This window comes from Cinclus cinclus, chromosome 18 (genome assembly GCF_963662255.1).
Source record: "Cinclus cinclus chromosome 18, bCinCin1.1, whole genome shotgun sequence".
NCBI classification, from domain to species: domain Eukaryota; kingdom Metazoa; phylum Chordata; class Aves; order Passeriformes; family Cinclidae; genus Cinclus; species Cinclus cinclus.
This window is the reverse complement of record NC_085063.1, coordinates 7,866,224-7,881,960: the sequence shown is the minus strand read 5'-3', so window position 1 is coordinate 7,881,960 and position 15,737 is coordinate 7,866,224. Positions and strand designations below refer to the sequence as shown.

At 50.3% G+C, this 15,737-nt stretch overlaps 1 protein-coding gene across 3 annotated transcripts; it reads left to right on the top strand.

The window, feature by feature from the left end:
• The first annotated feature begins 360 nt into the window (after positions 1-360).
• Positions 361-14,940, top strand: TTI1 (TELO2 interacting protein 1). Of its 3 annotated transcripts, none has more exons than XM_062505156.1 (7): positions 361-2,641; positions 3,113-3,307; positions 4,082-4,224; positions 5,053-5,193; positions 6,618-6,822; positions 7,501-7,588; positions 13,528-14,940. In XM_062505156.1, exons 1-7 carry the CDS (start codon positions 361-363, stop codon positions 13,760-13,762), a joined length of 3,288 nt encoding a protein of 1,095 aa, XP_062361140.1. In that variant the 3' UTR covers positions 13,763-14,940. The 3 variants fall into 3 exon arrangements, with proteins under 3 accessions (XP_062361140.1, XP_062361141.1, XP_062361142.1); XM_062505157.1 differs by lacking the exon at positions 13,528-14,940 and adding an exon at positions 9,270-9,426; XM_062505158.1 differs by lacking the exon at positions 3,113-3,307.
• The last annotated feature ends 797 nt before the right edge of the window (positions 14,941-15,737 follow it).

The following is a 15,737-nucleotide window of genomic DNA, read 5'->3' as shown; positions in this document are numbered from 1 at the left end:
ACGGAGCGCCGGAGGGAGCCGGGCCTCACGGCGGGCAAGCTCAGCGCATGCGCAGCCATCAGCAGCGCCTGCGCACTGCAAGCACTCGCGATTTTTCTCACAGCGCTTGCCTAAACCCGCGGGAGCTTTGTGGCGCTGACAGACCCGTTACTTCAGTGTCACGCCGCTGGCGCATGCGCGTGGCGGGCACCCAAAACATTTCTCACAGTGCCCGCCCCACTTCGCGGGAGCTTTGTGGCGCTGGTAGCGTGGCGTCACTTCCGGCACCCTGAGGGCTGTCCGGCCTGGCCCCAGCGCGGCCCCGGCCCCCGGCGGGATCCCCCGACACCGGGCAGGGCCTGCGGCCCTCGGTCCCCCGGCATGGCCGTGTTCGACACCCCGCAGGCGGCCTTCGGGGCGCTGCGCCCCGTCTGCGTGCAGCTGACGCGGGCGCAGACGGTGGAGAACGTGCGGCAGCTGCAGGCACACCTGGCCGGGGTGAGCGGTGCGGCCCTGCAGGAGCTGCAGGAATACGTGCTGTTCCCGCTGCGCTTCGCCCTGCGGGTGCCGGGGCCCAAGCAGGAGCGGCTGGTGCAGAGCCTGGTGCAGTGCATCTCCTCCGTGCTTGCAGCGACGTGCGTGAAGAAGCAGGAGCTGCTGCAGGAGCTCTTCTCTGAGCTCTGTACCTGCCTCGCTCCCCCTCCCAGCTCGGGCAAAGCCCCTCCGCTGTCCGAGGAGCTGAAGCTGGCTGTGATCCAGGCACTCCACACCCTGATGCATTCGGCTTATGGGGACGTTATCTTGTCTCTGTACCAACCTTCCAGCCTTCCACTCTTAGGATTTGCTGTGTCTTTGCTTCTGACTCTTGCAGAGCAAGAAAAAGCAAAGCAAATAAAGATCTCTGCTTTGGAGTGCTTGCAGGTCCTGGTCCTGCAGTGTGACTGCCAGGAGCATCGACACCTGGATGAAGATGAGGAACAGCAATGTGGGGATTTATTTGCTTCTTTTCTGCCCGGAATTTCTATTACACTGTCTCGAGTTATTGCTGGAGACATCAAGCAAGGTCACAAAACCACTGTTTCTGCCATCAGACTCTTTTATCTGATTGTTGGCTTGGTCATGGCTGACAAACAGCTAGCCAGAATCCCGAAGAGTAAGGAAAAGCTGCCAGTGGGACACAGCAGAATATCAGAGCTAATGATATACAGAGGATCTGACTGGACTAAAAGTACTGCTGAAAAACTCTCTCTTCTCTTGCATAAAGTGGTGGAATCTTCTTCAGTTCACCCCCACTGGAAGGTGAGACTGGAGCTGGTGGACCTGGTCCACCACATACTGAGGAACTGCAGTCACTCACTGGTGGACTCATTCAGTCACCTCTTAAAGGCCTTGGTTGGGCTGGTTAATGATGAAAACAGCGAAGTCCAGAGCAGGTGTAACAAAGTTCTGCAAGGGATCGCAGAGCAGAGGATTGTGGCGCATAACAGGGCTCTTGCTGATGTCCTCTCTGAGAACCTCCATTCCCTTGCCACAGCTCTTCCCCGCCTGATGAACTCTCAGGATGACATTGGCAAGGTTTCCACACTGAGCTTATTGCTTGGCTACCTGAAGCTGCTGGGCCCCAAGATTAACATTGTTCTCAACTCTGTGTCCCACCTGCAGCGCCTTTCCAAGGCGCTGGTGCAGGTTCTGGAGCTGGACGTGACAGATGTGAAGATAGTGGAGGCCCGGCGCTCTGGGCCACCAGGCCCCTTGCAGCAGGGTGTGCAGAAGGGCAGGTGCCAGAAGAAGTACTTCCGCTTCTTCACGGAAGACAAGGTTTTCCAGCTCCTTCAGCAAGTGTGTCGTGTTCTTGGCTACTATGGGAACCTCTACTTGCTTGTGGATCACTTCATGGGGCTGTACAGCGAGTCTGGCCTGTACAGAAAGCAGGCAGCCATGATCCTCAACGAGCTGGTCATGGGAGCTGCCGGAGTGGGAGTGGATTTCCTGCAGGAGAGAGAAGTTCCACTGAATGTGGATGATCTCAAAGCGTCCATAACATCCATTCTGGATGAGTACATGGACCAGGTGAACTGGTATTTGGTCACTAGCATAGACACAGAGGAAAGCAGTCCTGAGCAGTCAGAGCAGCATTTGGGCCTCACTGTCCGTGCAGGAGGGGTGTCCAGCAGCGTTCTCCTCCTGTCCTCGGAGCCCCCAGTCACAGCCCGCACCATGAACAGCAACATCTGGCAGATCTGCATCCAGCTGGAGGGCGTTGGCTGCTTTGCTGCTGTCCTCGGGAAGGAGTTCCGGCTGCTGCTGCTGTCAGCTCTCTACCCTGTGCTGGAAAAGGCTGGTGACAGGACTCTGCTCATCAGCGAGACAGCACTGGGGACACTGGCAGACATAAGTGAGGCCTGTGGTTATGACTCGGTGCAGTGTTTGATCAGTGAGAATTCTGACTATCTGGTGAATGGGATTTCCCTGAATTTGCGCCATCTGGCATATCAACCACGGGCGTCCCAGGTCCTGGACACAATGCTGAGGAATTCGGATGCCAGCTTGCTGCCACTGGTAGAAGATGTAATCCAAGATGTCCTGTCTGCGCTAGATCAGTCTTACAATAGCCAGGCTTCCACCTTCCTCAGGGTCCTCCACTCAGTCATGACTGCTCTAGGTACCAAAAGGATGTTTACTTTGTGTAATTCAGCCTTGCTGTCATTAAGGGTACTTGTCTTGGGCCTTTCCTCTTGCCATGGGAGGTTCCAGGTAGCCGAGGTGTTGCAGTGTAATGGCCACTGTGCTTTGCTTGCTGGGGCAGCGCTCAAGCAAACATCACCAGTAGCTTCCCCTCTCCAGTTTGCCTGGCCTGCAGCCTTTCACAAGAGCATGGCCTTCAGTGGCTGAGGAAGGATGGATTCACTGCTCCCGTGAACATTCTGTAGGAGCACATGGCGTGTATACCTTTCTAACATTCCCATACTATCAGGGAGGTGACTGGGATGTGACAGCAGGTGCCTGAATTCCACCTCAGGTGCAATCCCATGAGGTATGAGAGCCAGCTCATCTCATGGAATCCATGGCACGTTGCTGACTTGCAGGAGGGGATCAGGGTTGCTCAGTCACATGTCAGTTCCTTTTTTTGCAGTGCAGTGGTTTGGAATGCCCAGCGCTAAGGAACACCAGCAAAGGCAGACTGACAAGGGGCAGAGCAGGGCTCAGTCCCAGGGGCAGCAGGAGGTGACAATGACAAGTCAAGAAATGGAACGATTCTTCCTTGACTATGTCAGCCAGAAGCAGATCGCAGAGGGTGATCTTCCTGACCTGGAGGAGGAGGAGGCAGGTCAGTGCTATGCATGGCTGGAAAGGAGCAAGGTCAGCTTGCAGGGAAGCTGTGACCTCTGAGGTGTCATTTTGTCACGTGGGGGCCTTGGGACCAGGCTGACAGTCTTCGGTCTTTGAGCTGACCTTCATTTCATGTAAAGTGCTGTTGGGTGTTCTCGCTTTGTTCCATTTGAGTAGGGGAGTCAAATGTTTGCAGATCAAGGCTTCTCTAGCTCTGAGACACAAGCATACTGTGGTTGTTCTTACCTCATAGCAGTTCATTTGGGTTCAGGACCTGAATTTTCCCCTTTCCAGGATCCTATGCATTTTCCTCGTGTTCTCTTGGGAATCTCTGTAGTGTTTTCTCCTGGCTAATGATGCCACTGCTCCCTTCTCATTTGGCCTTGGCAGGCACTGCAGATATTCTTATAGGGAACTTTTTAGTCTTCACTGGGCTGTGCTGCAATCCTGACCTTTAAATACTTCATGTTTAAATACCCAGGCTTTTCATTTTTAATAAAAATCAATGGGAAATAAGTCCACGGTGAGAAGAGATTGCAAATGTCAGACCAGCTGCATTGTCCCATTAAGAAAGCGAATGTTCCCTAGCCCCACACTCTTAACTGAACCTGACACTAACTCACAGAACTCATAGGCTTAACTGTATCTAAGCACATTAAAGAATGCCAAAGGGCCTTACTCAGGAATTTACAGAGTGGCTGCGAGTGGGTACTGTGATTTCCCAGAGCTCCCAAGTCATTTTCATGGCTTCAGTAATGGTTTTGTCTTCCAGATGAAGTTCCGCTTGCTAAACCAGAGCCCAACTCTGACACGGAAGGAGAAGCTCTAATGCCAAGCCATGCTCAGCTGGCCAGGGATGTGATGGAGAGGTGCATCCACTTGCTGTCTGACAGGAGCCTCCGAGTGCGGCTGAAGGTCGGTAATCACCGGCTCTGAGGGGACAGATGGTGCCCATGAAGGGGCTGGTAGCTCATCAGCGTGTGTGCCATGCACAGTGGGCTCCCTGCCATCCCCGGGTTTGTGCTACCATATGCTCAAGCAGGACAGATCCTCCAAACCTGGCAAGAGAAGGGGAGGTAGTTTTTTGGGAGCGCTCTGGATTAGAAATGGAAGCCAGGCAACACAAAATCTTAAGGGTAGCTTTGTACTGGGCACTTTTCCTTGATGCTCATGACAGTTAAGTCTTGTGCTTTGTCCTTTGGTGGAGGAAACAGAAGCATCTTTCTCCCATCTGTGCCTCCCATCCCCCTTCCTCAGGCTGCAGTACAGGCTGATGAATGTTTTTGAAGTAGCTGGGGTGATGATAAGCAGGGCTAAAAGCCTGGCTTTTTTCTAATTATGAAAACCCTTTGAAGGTGGCCTCCTTTTAAAGTGCAAAGTGAGACAGAAAAATGAGGCATAACCCAGATTCTCATCCCAGCAGCCCCAGCTCTGCCAGGTGATCCTGCTGCCACAGCCGCAGTGGGGTCCAAGCATCCAGCTCGGCCTGTGGGATCAGGGCAGGAATCCTGCCCTGCACTCAGCCCAGCTCTGTACCCAGCACAGGTTGTGTCACTGTAATGCTTGTCTTTTTCCAAGCAGGCCTGATCTCTAAGCACAGTTCACTTGTCCCCATTCCTGCTGTGGTAAAATCGCACCCTTTGCTGTTCAACCCCTCCTCCTGGCTTCCTGACATGATGCTGGGATTCACCTGAATGCCTGGCACTGCAGCACTCAGAGGCTGTTCCCTCCCCTCCTGCCCAGGTCCTGGATGTGCTGGAGCTCTGTGTAACAATGCTGCATCCTCATGGAAACCATCTGCTTCCCATGGCTCACCGTGTCTGGCCAGCTCTCGTCATGCGGCTGATTAGCGATGACCCTCTGGCAGTGCTCAGAGCCTTCAAGGTATGGCTGTGACTGCCAGCAGCATTTCCAGCTGGGGCTTGGGCAGGAGGTGGCTCAGGCAGTGCTGCAGCTCAGGAGAGAGCACCAAGCTCCTGCAGTGATGTTTAAATGTGGTTTGGAGCATGGGGTCACCATGCTCTGCTGTGGGTGGGTTTGTACCACTTTCACTGCAGCTTGTGCACAAGTAAACCCTTGATGGTGTTCCCGGGGGAAGCAGCAATGGTGGTAGTTTCGCTGCAGGGATGAGAAAAATAGCTCTACAGCCTGAGCAGCTGTTAGGGACACCATACAGTACAGCTTGGTCTTGCTGGAGACATAGTTTCAGCATCCTCTTGAAAGTCTCAGGTTGAAGATAGGGGAATATTTCATGATTGAGGCATTGGCAAGGGAGGGGAAAGGTTGAACAAAGACTTGGCCCTATAATTGCATTATTAAAGAGCTCCTGACCTTGTCAGCTGGCACCTTTCTCCTCCTGACTCAAAGGGTGGCCAGTAAAGTAGTTTTCCAGAAGTTGCCAGCCTCAGCATTGCAGAGGAATTCCTATGCTGGGCAGAGTGAGATTCATTTTAGAATCCTTCAGTGTGAATAAAGAGAGTTTGATTCCCCAAATTCCAGAAGCCAGACACTAGAATCTCAGAATAGCCATTCCTATCATGTGCCTGCCCTAAAAGGAGGTAGAGATTGCTGTACGAAAACTAATTAACTCTTGAAAACTTCAAGTCATCATTACAATTTGCACCCAGTTTGGGTTTTCCTGTATGAGTGACCCCCAAAATGTCTTCCTGACTAAATTCCAGCGCTAGAAGTGTCATATCAGTGTAAAGCAAGCACAACATAACCAGCATCTCAGTCCTGCACACTGAGACCATGAGCTTAGTAAATTTCAAAAGGAGAAATCAGTGTTCTGGCCACATGGACCCCCCTTTGTTTTTACATGCATTTAGGGTCATTCTCTACCCAGTTTGAGTTTGATCATGGGCACATACCAGTAGTGCTGGGTGCCCTTTCCTATGGCCACTTGACCTTTCTGGTTGCTGACGTGCTTGGAAAGATGGATTGTCTGCACCACAAAAGTGATTTAAGGATATAATGATATTTAATGGCATTTTCCATCAGAGACCTCTCCACTAATTCTGAGTGAGACTGCACGGCTGCTCTTACCTTTGCTGTGCTAATGAGGGAAGGGCAGCCCAGGAGGTCAGCCAGGTGACACTGCAGAGCAGGGTACAGCTCACTCAGCCTCTCAAACATTCACCTTCTGCTCATTAATGGGGAAGCTGGGACAGGTGTGGTCACAACACTCTCACCTGCAAAAACAGTTCTCCAGGGTGAGAGGATGTCTGAATCTCCCAGGCTGGTATGGGTCACTGAGCTCCTCCCAGGCCACTATATGCACTATCCTCTGTGACTGATGTCTCTCTTAGGTGCTGTGTACCCTGGCTCAAACATGTGGGGACTTCCTGAGGCAGAGATTCTCCAGAGATGTCCTGCCCAAGCTGACCAGTTCCCTCCTCAGTCAGGCCCCAATGAGTGCCAGAGCTGGGCCTGTGTACAGCCACACACTGGCCTTCAAGCTGCAGCTGGCTGTGCTGCAGGGCCTGGGCTCTCTCTGTGAGAGGCTGGATATGGGTGAGTACTAAAGGAAACACAGGTTGTGTGGATCTCTGCCCAACAACTTCCTCTCTACTTGCTGCTTTTCCTCTTGCTGCCCACAGAATTGATTCCCTGATATTCTCTAGCCTGAATCTCTTCTCTTTGGGAGCTCTGTAAAGAGGTGCTGGGCACTGTTTTCTCCCCAGGAGACAAATGGGAGAGAAGGTTCCCATGACATGCAAAATCTGGCTTCTCATCCCACTTGTAGATGAGAAGAGGGTACAGAATGCAGTTCCTGCGTTGCTCTAGGGCCTGTTGGGCCACACTTTGTTCTTACTGGACAAACTGAAGCCCAAATAAGACTGCTGGCTAGCTTGACTGGTTCCACTGTGGACTTATCTCTGAGTGACCCTTTAAATCCAGCACACCATGTTCTTCTATTGAACAAAACTCTGAAATTCTCCCCAAGTGAAATTTCTGGAACTGACTTTGATGAGGGAGAAGGTTTGCTGGCTAGTTGCTCTTTTCCTCTCAGTTCCCTTGATTGCTTTCCTGGCTTTGCAGCAAGATGCTTAAAAGGCAAGGTCAGGAGAGCTCCGGGTCAGACAGCTCAAAGGCTGTGAAGCCTCTGCTGCCAATTTGGAACTGATTCCATTAGGCAGCAGCTGCTGAGGAGGTCACCTCCTTCCCTTCTTTCCTGTTCCATTTCTGCAGGCGAGAGCGACCTGAATAAAGTGGCAGATGCCTGCCTGATTTACCTCAGTGCCAAGCAACCTGTGAAACTGCAAGAAGCTGCCCAGAGGTAATGTCTCTTAAATGCAGGTGTGTTGAGTGTACAAATAGCGGGGGACAGAGGGAGTATTCCTTTTGCACCTGTTCCACCTTCCAGCATGTTCAAGTCCTACACAACAGGGCCTCTCATGGAAGTTTTCTGTGGTAAAGTATCATTTACTCCCCAAAATGAGTTAGAGAGGTCAGTTGTCAGCTTACACAGTACATTACAGGTGACATTGCAGTGCATTTGGGAACAGAGAGGAAGATGTGCTACTTACTTTTTCCTAACCAAATACTTGAGTCTTGGCACACTGGTAGCATCAAACTGCAGAGGGAAGACAGCCATGGGAGAGAATGTGCCAGGCATTCCCTTGTATTTTATCACTTAATACCTTCTGCAGGCTGGGGAATTTACTTCTGTTATCCTTTCATTTTCCCTGGGCTCCAACCCAAGCTCTGCCAGGTGGACCAGAGTTTGTTTGGGAAGCTGTCAGTCTTGGCACCAGTATTGCTCTGACAAGGCTGGGGAGAGTCTAAAAGAGCAAAGACAGTTTAGGTGAACACACTCCAGCTCTAGGAAGTATTGACAGATATACTTTGCTGCTTGGTGTACAAAATCCTGCTCGGCATGTTCTGCTGTCAGGATAAGAAATCACTATTGTCATATGTTGTCACCTGGAACCAAGGCCAGAGATTTCAGGAGACAAAACGAGTTTCAGGTACAGAACACTGCCAAGCATGGGGGTGAAAACCAGCCCCCCCAACCTTCCTGTGTGGCCAGCCCTGCCCTCCCCCGAGGGGAGGGGAATCCAGCAGTTTCCCAAGGCTCTGCCGTTTCGGATTTCCAGGGCAGGCTGCTGGAAAGGGAAGCAAAGGGAAGTGCAACCCATCCATTCCCTTTCACAAAGCACAGGCTCCCGGGGGTGCAGAGTGTGAAGGGCTTTGTGTGGCAGGGCAGCAGTTCAGAGCCAGCACTCTCCGGAGCTGGAGCATTCCTTTGTTTGTATCTCTGTGCTGGTGGGAGCAGGTTTATTTTTACCTTGGAGGCTTTCACAGCAGCACAGCAGGCTCCAGCAGCATTTGTTCTGCAGAGGGGCTCTATGCTGTGGGAGTGCATCCCCTTAATGCAGTAATGCCTCAGTCTGTGCAAGCAATGCTGGATGAAAAGCGGAACGCCAGGATTTATCTAGATATTTGGAATCTGAAGCTTTTAAATCATTAACCAAGCAGCTTGAGAAGCTGTGCAATTTCCCCCCAACAGCAGGGGTAGGGGGAATATGAAATGAGCCCTGTTGGAAGCTGTATGGTGAAGTGAGCTCTCTTGTAGGAGCAAAAGGGCAGCACAGTTCAGGGCAACTAATATTTTTCTCCTGTATGTTACTTTTATTATGTTTTAAGGGGGAAATGCCCTATGTTTTGCTCTCCCTCCCATGCTTTTGATGCACCATACATCACATGTGTTGGTGAACCAAGCTGCCCACAGAAGCCCTTGCTGTCTCCTGTAGCTCCTTGCTAACTCCGTTTACCAGACACATGTATGCACTGAGGCATGCATCAAGCCTGGCCTCGCTCTACAGACATGGCAGCATTTGGAAGTTTCTTTTAGGTTTATTTTTTTCAGTTCAGTCCTGTGCAATGCCTGGTCTTGGAGCCTGGATGTATCAGAGTTCATATTGCACTCACTTTTAACTGTATTTCCTTGATACGAGGTTTCAGCTTGGAAAAGTCAAAATTAGCTTGGACCATAACAATCAGCTCCTGTATCAGGATAAGAATAATTTCTCAGCCACCCTTCCATTTCTGTTCTCCAACTGCTGAACCACCACATTCCTGTAAGTTCTGGCTCTTCTTGCTCTCCATGTGCCTGAAAGTAATCCTACAAACTGACACAGGCTGTCACACATAAGGCCCTTTCCATCTAAGCAAGGGCAGTGTTATCAGCCTGATACACGAGAAATTCTGCATTTTAAATGCTTCTAAAAACAGATAGACCAGAACTAATCTTAGCCCCAGCCTGAGCGCCAGCATACGTCACATAACTCAGCTTTATCACTGCAGAAATCATATGAGGTAAAAGGATGTTTGGAATCAGCTTGCCATGGTGATTTATACTAACTGGCCTTTGCTCAGCTCCTAGGATTCTTATTCAACTGATGGGTTATGACCTGTCAAGAGCAAGGTCAGGACTTGCAAAGTCAGTTTTAGCTCCAAAAGTCATACATTGACTATGTGAAAATTCTGTAGACATGCAAATGGCTGAGCAGGCATTTTTGGCCAAGGTGCTTGAGCCACACAAAAAAGCAAGAAAGAAAAAGGGAAAAGGGAGTTTGGCTATCATCCAGGGGTGTTATCAAGCCCCAAGGAGTCTGCTTAATCCCATTTATGGGACCGTGTAGCTTTATTAGATGAAGCAGTGGGAGTAAGTGATTTTTGTAACTGCAGTTTCATGCAATACTCAACAGGCACAAATAGATGCTGGGAAAAAAAGAGCTCCAGCACATCTGAGGAAGAAAAAAATGGGACAATAACAATAGACTTTACTAGAAGATGACTGCTGGGAGTATTCTAGGAGAGTATTATCCAAAGCTTTTTAAAAAAACAAACAAGAAACAAAAATCAAATGCAAAATCACCAGTGGGACCAAACCTTCTGAAGAAGAGTTTGGGAGTGCCAAGGAGCACTAGAAAAGTCTTTGCCATCATTGAAGAATATGAGCCCATGCAAGGGTGGGGAAGTGCCCAGAAAGACTTGAGCAAGGGCTGGGGTGAGTCAGGCCCTGCCACTGGGAACAAGGCCAGGAGAGATGGTGGAAACTGAAAGTCACAATATGTAAATCCTAGCTTCTCGTCAATTTATGAAGTTGCATCATCCCTGACAAGCTTTTCACTTCAGGGAATAAAACCTTGAGGGAAAAGAGATTAGGAAATTGTCACTGGCCCCTGTCAAAACTGACAAGTAGTTTTCCATTCTTTCAGTTTCAAGTGACTGTTTTGAAATTTACACTTAATTCCTACTAAATGTTTGCAGCCCATGACCTTTCAGTCAGCAACTGGGATAGGATTTTTTTTTTCCTAAGACACCAAAATAATTTCCTCAGTTCTTACCGAAGCCTATGGTGGGCTGTATCCAGTTAAACATTTAGCAGGGATGGAAATGGCTCACTGTGCCATGGCTTTCCTTGGAGCTTGGGAAAAGACAAGTCAACAGAATAGCCAAATTGCTCTGTGCCAGTAGAATAAGTTTAGCACACTTGGGACAAATATGAGCTATTTTGGGACCTTTTTTGATACCAAGGTTGATTATGCAGCTTACCTCTTCTGGCTTGCCTGTATGGTTTGTTGGATATTCATTGTCAGCTGTCACTCCCAGGCTGGATTGAAGCATGCCAGAACAGCCACCTGCTCAAGGCAAAATTCAATAAAGTGATATTTAAGAAAAAAAAAAAAAAAAGAAAAGAAAAAGGCAACAACAGAAAACAAAGTTGGATTAACCCCAGGCTTCTTTGCTATGGAAACGGGTTGCTTGGAAACTACCCCAGAGTTAGTTTGAAAATGTATAAGTCAAGTTGTTCTTTAAGCTGCAGAGCACTCCAGGCTATCAGGGATAATCACAACCTCGAGCCATTATGGGCACCAGAGGCAGTGAGTTCTCCAGGGTCTGTATAATCTCTGAGGGTCGCTTTCCCTGGAGCAACTGATTGGGAAGAGGTTGGAGAGCAGAGTGTCTGTGCTGTGAGTGTAAGAGCCACAGCTGTGTGTGTGCTGGGGATCAGGAGCCTGCTGCACAATATTCCCCATTCCCATGTTCACTGCAATTCATTGTCCTTGCCTGCTCCCATCCCAACCATAAGGAGCAAGGATTATCTCTGCAGCTGCCCACCAGCAGCAGCCCATTGAAAACTGGGTGGAACCACTGGGAGCTGGTGTTTGCTGGCACACAGAGCTGTGTGCTCCCACTGTCACAGCCAAGCTGAGGGCATGGCAGTTTCTGGAGAGCTGGAGCCAGGATGGCAGCAGTGAGAGCTCTGTACCCTGCCCCTGCCAGCCCCTCACTGGAAGTGAGTGGGCCAGTTCTCCCCTTCCAGTCAGCAGAACTGCAGGAACAAAGCCAGGGGAATGAGGAGTCCTGTGAGCTCACCTGCATCTGGCCAATCCACAGAAAAAAGGTTGTGCTGCTGAGGCAGCTGTTGCCAAGCCCAGCTATCACTGTAGAGTACATTCCCACTGGTTTCTCTGGAGCAGGCAGATAGGCACTGCCAGCACCTTTGGGAGGGGGCACTGCCAAGAGCTTCAGTGGTGACATCTCCCCTCTTGCTGTTCAGAGACCTGCACTGAGGGACAGGCGATGTTTTAATGGCGGAGAGGCAAAAGCAACAGCTTTGGCTGTGTATGAGTAACAAGTCACATCCACAGGGTTATTGTGATGAGGAGAGGGAGCTCTCTTCTGCCTTCATCTCATTTCTGTGTTCTTTCACGTTACCCATGGCACTACACTCCCTTTCAGAGGAGAGCTTCTCAAAGGGATTTCTCCCTGCTTTACATTGGAAGCAACCTCACTTTAGGGATGAAAGCTCTTCCAGGAGAAATTTGGACAGCCGTCAGATCTGGATTTTGTGTGGCTTTTGTAGCAAGGATCTTTGCTTTTAGAGAGGGAGTTCAGTCCTGTGCTTCTTGGGAGGAGCAGAGAGAGACCTACTTGATTTGCCATTACCTGACCTGGCAGCTGTTCTCCTCACAGCTCCACGATTTCACTGAAAACTATAGAGACCTGAAGACCCAAGGCTGGGCTTTACTGGGGTTGTAGAAAACTACCATAGGTGTGGTGAGTTCTGAGTGCCTTTGATGCTCACAGAGCACTCAGCACCATTCAGGAAGAGGCTTTGCAAATTCCAGTCTAATTTTGTTCAGGGCAGAGCCAGAGAGTTTAATACCAGTTAAGCCCAGTACACCTTCTGTGCATTAAACCTTGACACAAACCTAGCTAAGCCCAAAGGTTGCTGCAGGGAGAACTGGCAGGAGGGGGTGGGTAAGAGTAGGTCACACAAATCAGCATTTGCCCTTTCACTCCTTGAGCTTTCTGCTCTTCAGCAGCAGCTGTGTCCCAGCAGCTCACAGCTGGAGCCCTGTGTGAAGGGCATGCAGGAAAGGCAAATCCCATCTTACTGAGGTATGGAAATGCAAAGTGAAAACCATCAACACAGCAGTAAATCTGCAGAGGAAGTTGAGGTTCCTCTTTTCCTTCATTCTGTTGTTAATGAAGGTTGTGTTTGGTTTTTAAAATCCTGTTTGGTTTAAAATCCTGCTTTGTTCTGCTGCGCAGAACGACAACAAATTGGAGGCAGCTAATAAGGACTTGGGATGGTGGGAGATCTCACTTGAGCAAAAAGCCCTCAAATACAGCGTTGAACTTCCCTTGGGGCCCAGCCTGGGCAGCTGTCCCCAAATACTCTTGGGTTTGCCACCTCTGGAAAGGCAGACAAGCCCAGATGGGTTAACTCCTACACTCCCCAAAAACCAGAGAGAGTGGTGAACAACACAGACGACTTCTCCCAAGATCTCTGCAGGAGCTGTTGTCCAAAAGATCCCAGATATGCACAGCACATGCAGTCACCCACAGTCACCTCCCCAGCACATGGGACAGGCAGGTTTACACCTGTGCCAGCAACAGCTCACACAGTGCCAGCACCAGGCCTGGGTCAGTTCTGTACCAGCTGCTTGTTTGATGTCCATAACTGACTGTGTGGTGTCATAAATATTTTTCTCCCATGTGCCAGTAGCTGTGAGACACTGAGCTGCTTTCTCAGGCACAGGGGCCACTGCACTGCCCCTGTAAAGAGCTGAATTTGTGCAGCTGCCAGAGGTTGCCAACAGCATCAAAGCTTTCCTTAACTCTTAATAGCCCCGTTGGGTGCCAACCAAAAGGCCTTGTCCTTACTCTTGTTTCCTCTCTTTCTACTATTTTCCACAGTGTTTTCCTGCACTTGATGCATGTGGACCCTGACAGCACCTGGCTGCTCCTGAGTGAGGTGTGCTGCCCCGAGGGGTATGAGCCCCCCCACCCCAGTCTGCACCCGGTGAAGCTCAGTGGGATGGGGCGGCCAAGGAACGAGCTCACAGACAATGTGCTGCTCCTGCTCCAGAGGCTGCAGCAGCAGGAGGGCACAGGTCCCAGGACGAGCACACAGGAGGCATCTCCTTCCTGACATCCCTACCCAGTAGCTGGGATGGAAAGAGGAATCACTGGGATAGAGCTCACCTGGGAAGACACCATCACTGAGGGCCCAAATGGTTCAGGGGCAAAGGAAGGGCTGCCCAGTCTGGGGCACTGACTGAGACACCTCCCCATGGCAGAAGGTTTGTTTTTTGAAGCACTGTTTGAGGATGAAGTGGATGCGCTGACTCCTCCCGACTTGTGCCTCGCCAGCACTATTAGCAGAGAAAATGGCACATCTATTCCAAATTCTTCAGTATGAAGAGTGAATCATCTTCCAGAAATTACTTTCTAACTCTTGATCTGTTGGGGGCTGCCCCCTTAGCACCCCCTGCACCTCTCTGATCTCTTCATAGCTGTGATGATCCCTCCCATTCTCAGCTGGACAGTGACTGACAACTTAAAGCAAAAGATTTTTTCTGGCCTTTACCCTTCCCAGGAAGAGAATCCTGTTTGGGGTACACTATAAACCTGTTCTCTTTAAAAGCAGTTAATCTCAGAAGTTAAAGTGCATTTCCAATAAATTCCTCACTATGCTACAGGCAAGAGCAACGTGTCCTCTCAGAAGCATCAGGGCTGCTCCTCACAGCTGCAGTTTGCTGAGATCAAATGGAGGTGGCCAAACGTGCTCTGTTCTCTATCTCTGTGAGGTTCTGTAGAGAAACAGCCAGCCCTGATTTATACCTGGCAGTGATTTATACCCAGATCACAGTTCCCAGGCTATTTCTAACCCCCACCCCAAGGAGAATTAGATGACACACCTGCCTGTGGCCCAGTACAGCCTCTGTGTCTGTCTGTGGTCAGACAGTGCTAGCAGTGACAGGGCCTGTGAGCACCCCAGCAGTGCCATGGTTTGTCAAAGCAGGTACAACATGGTACAGTGAGCAGAGGATGACTCGTCTTTGGGGTTAGCTCACTCCCTCTGCTGAGGAGATCTCCAGCTCCCACATCCCCAGGCTCTTGCTGCGGAGATTGTCCACAGGCACTGCTTTGTTCAGCAGCTCCCAGATCCCTCAGCTCCACCCCAGCAGCTCCTGGCAGCAGGCTGCCTCCTGACACTCGGGGAAGATCTATGCAAAGATCTATGAAGCAAAAGGGCAGATCTTGACTAAATTTGGAAGCGAGGTCAAAAATAAAAAAAACAAAGTAATAAATAGATTGTTACATGGATCAGGCTTTGTGCATCACTGTTGGGATCCTGGGTGAACATCCAAAACAAGTCTTTGGTAGTGGGCCCAAGGGCACTGCCTGTGCTGCCACATCCCTCAGCTGAAGTTACTTCCCCTTGTCTCCCTGGTTTTATTGAGGCTTTCCTCCTGTTTGCTTCTCCAGGGAAAACACGAGTCAGTGGCTTTTTATCCAGTAGGATAGGGCTGCAGGTCAGCTTTACTCTTTTTTAATATCTGTTCAGTGCTTAACGCTGGTTGGGTTCTATACAAAGGAGCCTTCAGAGCTGCTCTGACAGGGCAGGCAGGGAAGTGAAATACTGGCTTTGGTTTCCAAGCGCCCTTGGGGCTGGTGCAGTTTTCTGGGTTGTTGTAGCACTTGACAAAACTCATCCATTAGATGCAGATGCTGCATCCAGCCATGCTCTGCTCAGCTGCGCTGTGGTGAGGACTCCAAGGACCCAGCCTGCCCATGCCAAGGCTTGCCATCCTGCAGGACAGGCATGGGATTCAAGGGCAGCATTGTCCCATCACTGCCCAGTGCCCAAGTACCAGCCACATCACCCAGCCAGGGCTCTGGCACAGCTGACTGCACCGAGACACCCCACCCAGAACTTGTAATTCACAGTGCTGTCCAGAGATTTTCCCTACAGCCTCAGCCCCAGCTAGCAGGTGGGTGCTGGTGGCAGGAGAGGCTGTCCTGCCTGTCACAGTCAGCTCCTCTCAGCTTCGTTATCGCCCTTGCTTTATTGGAGGCTGAGTAAATTGCTTTTGTCTGAGGCAGGATAATGGCAGGGAGAG

Coding starts and splice junctions, on each gene's coding strand:
- TTI1 (XM_062505156.1), top strand. CDS start 361: ATGGCCGTGTTCGACACCCCGCAGGCGGCCTTCGGGGCGCTGCGCCCC. Junction 3,308..4,081: donor CCTGGAGGAGGAGGAGGCAG/GTCAGTGCTATG, acceptor TTTGTCTTCCAG/ATGAAGTTCCGCTTGCTAAA. Junction 6,823..7,500: donor CTGTGAGAGGCTGGATATGG/GTGAGTACTAAA, acceptor CCATTTCTGCAG/GCGAGAGCGACCTGAATAAA.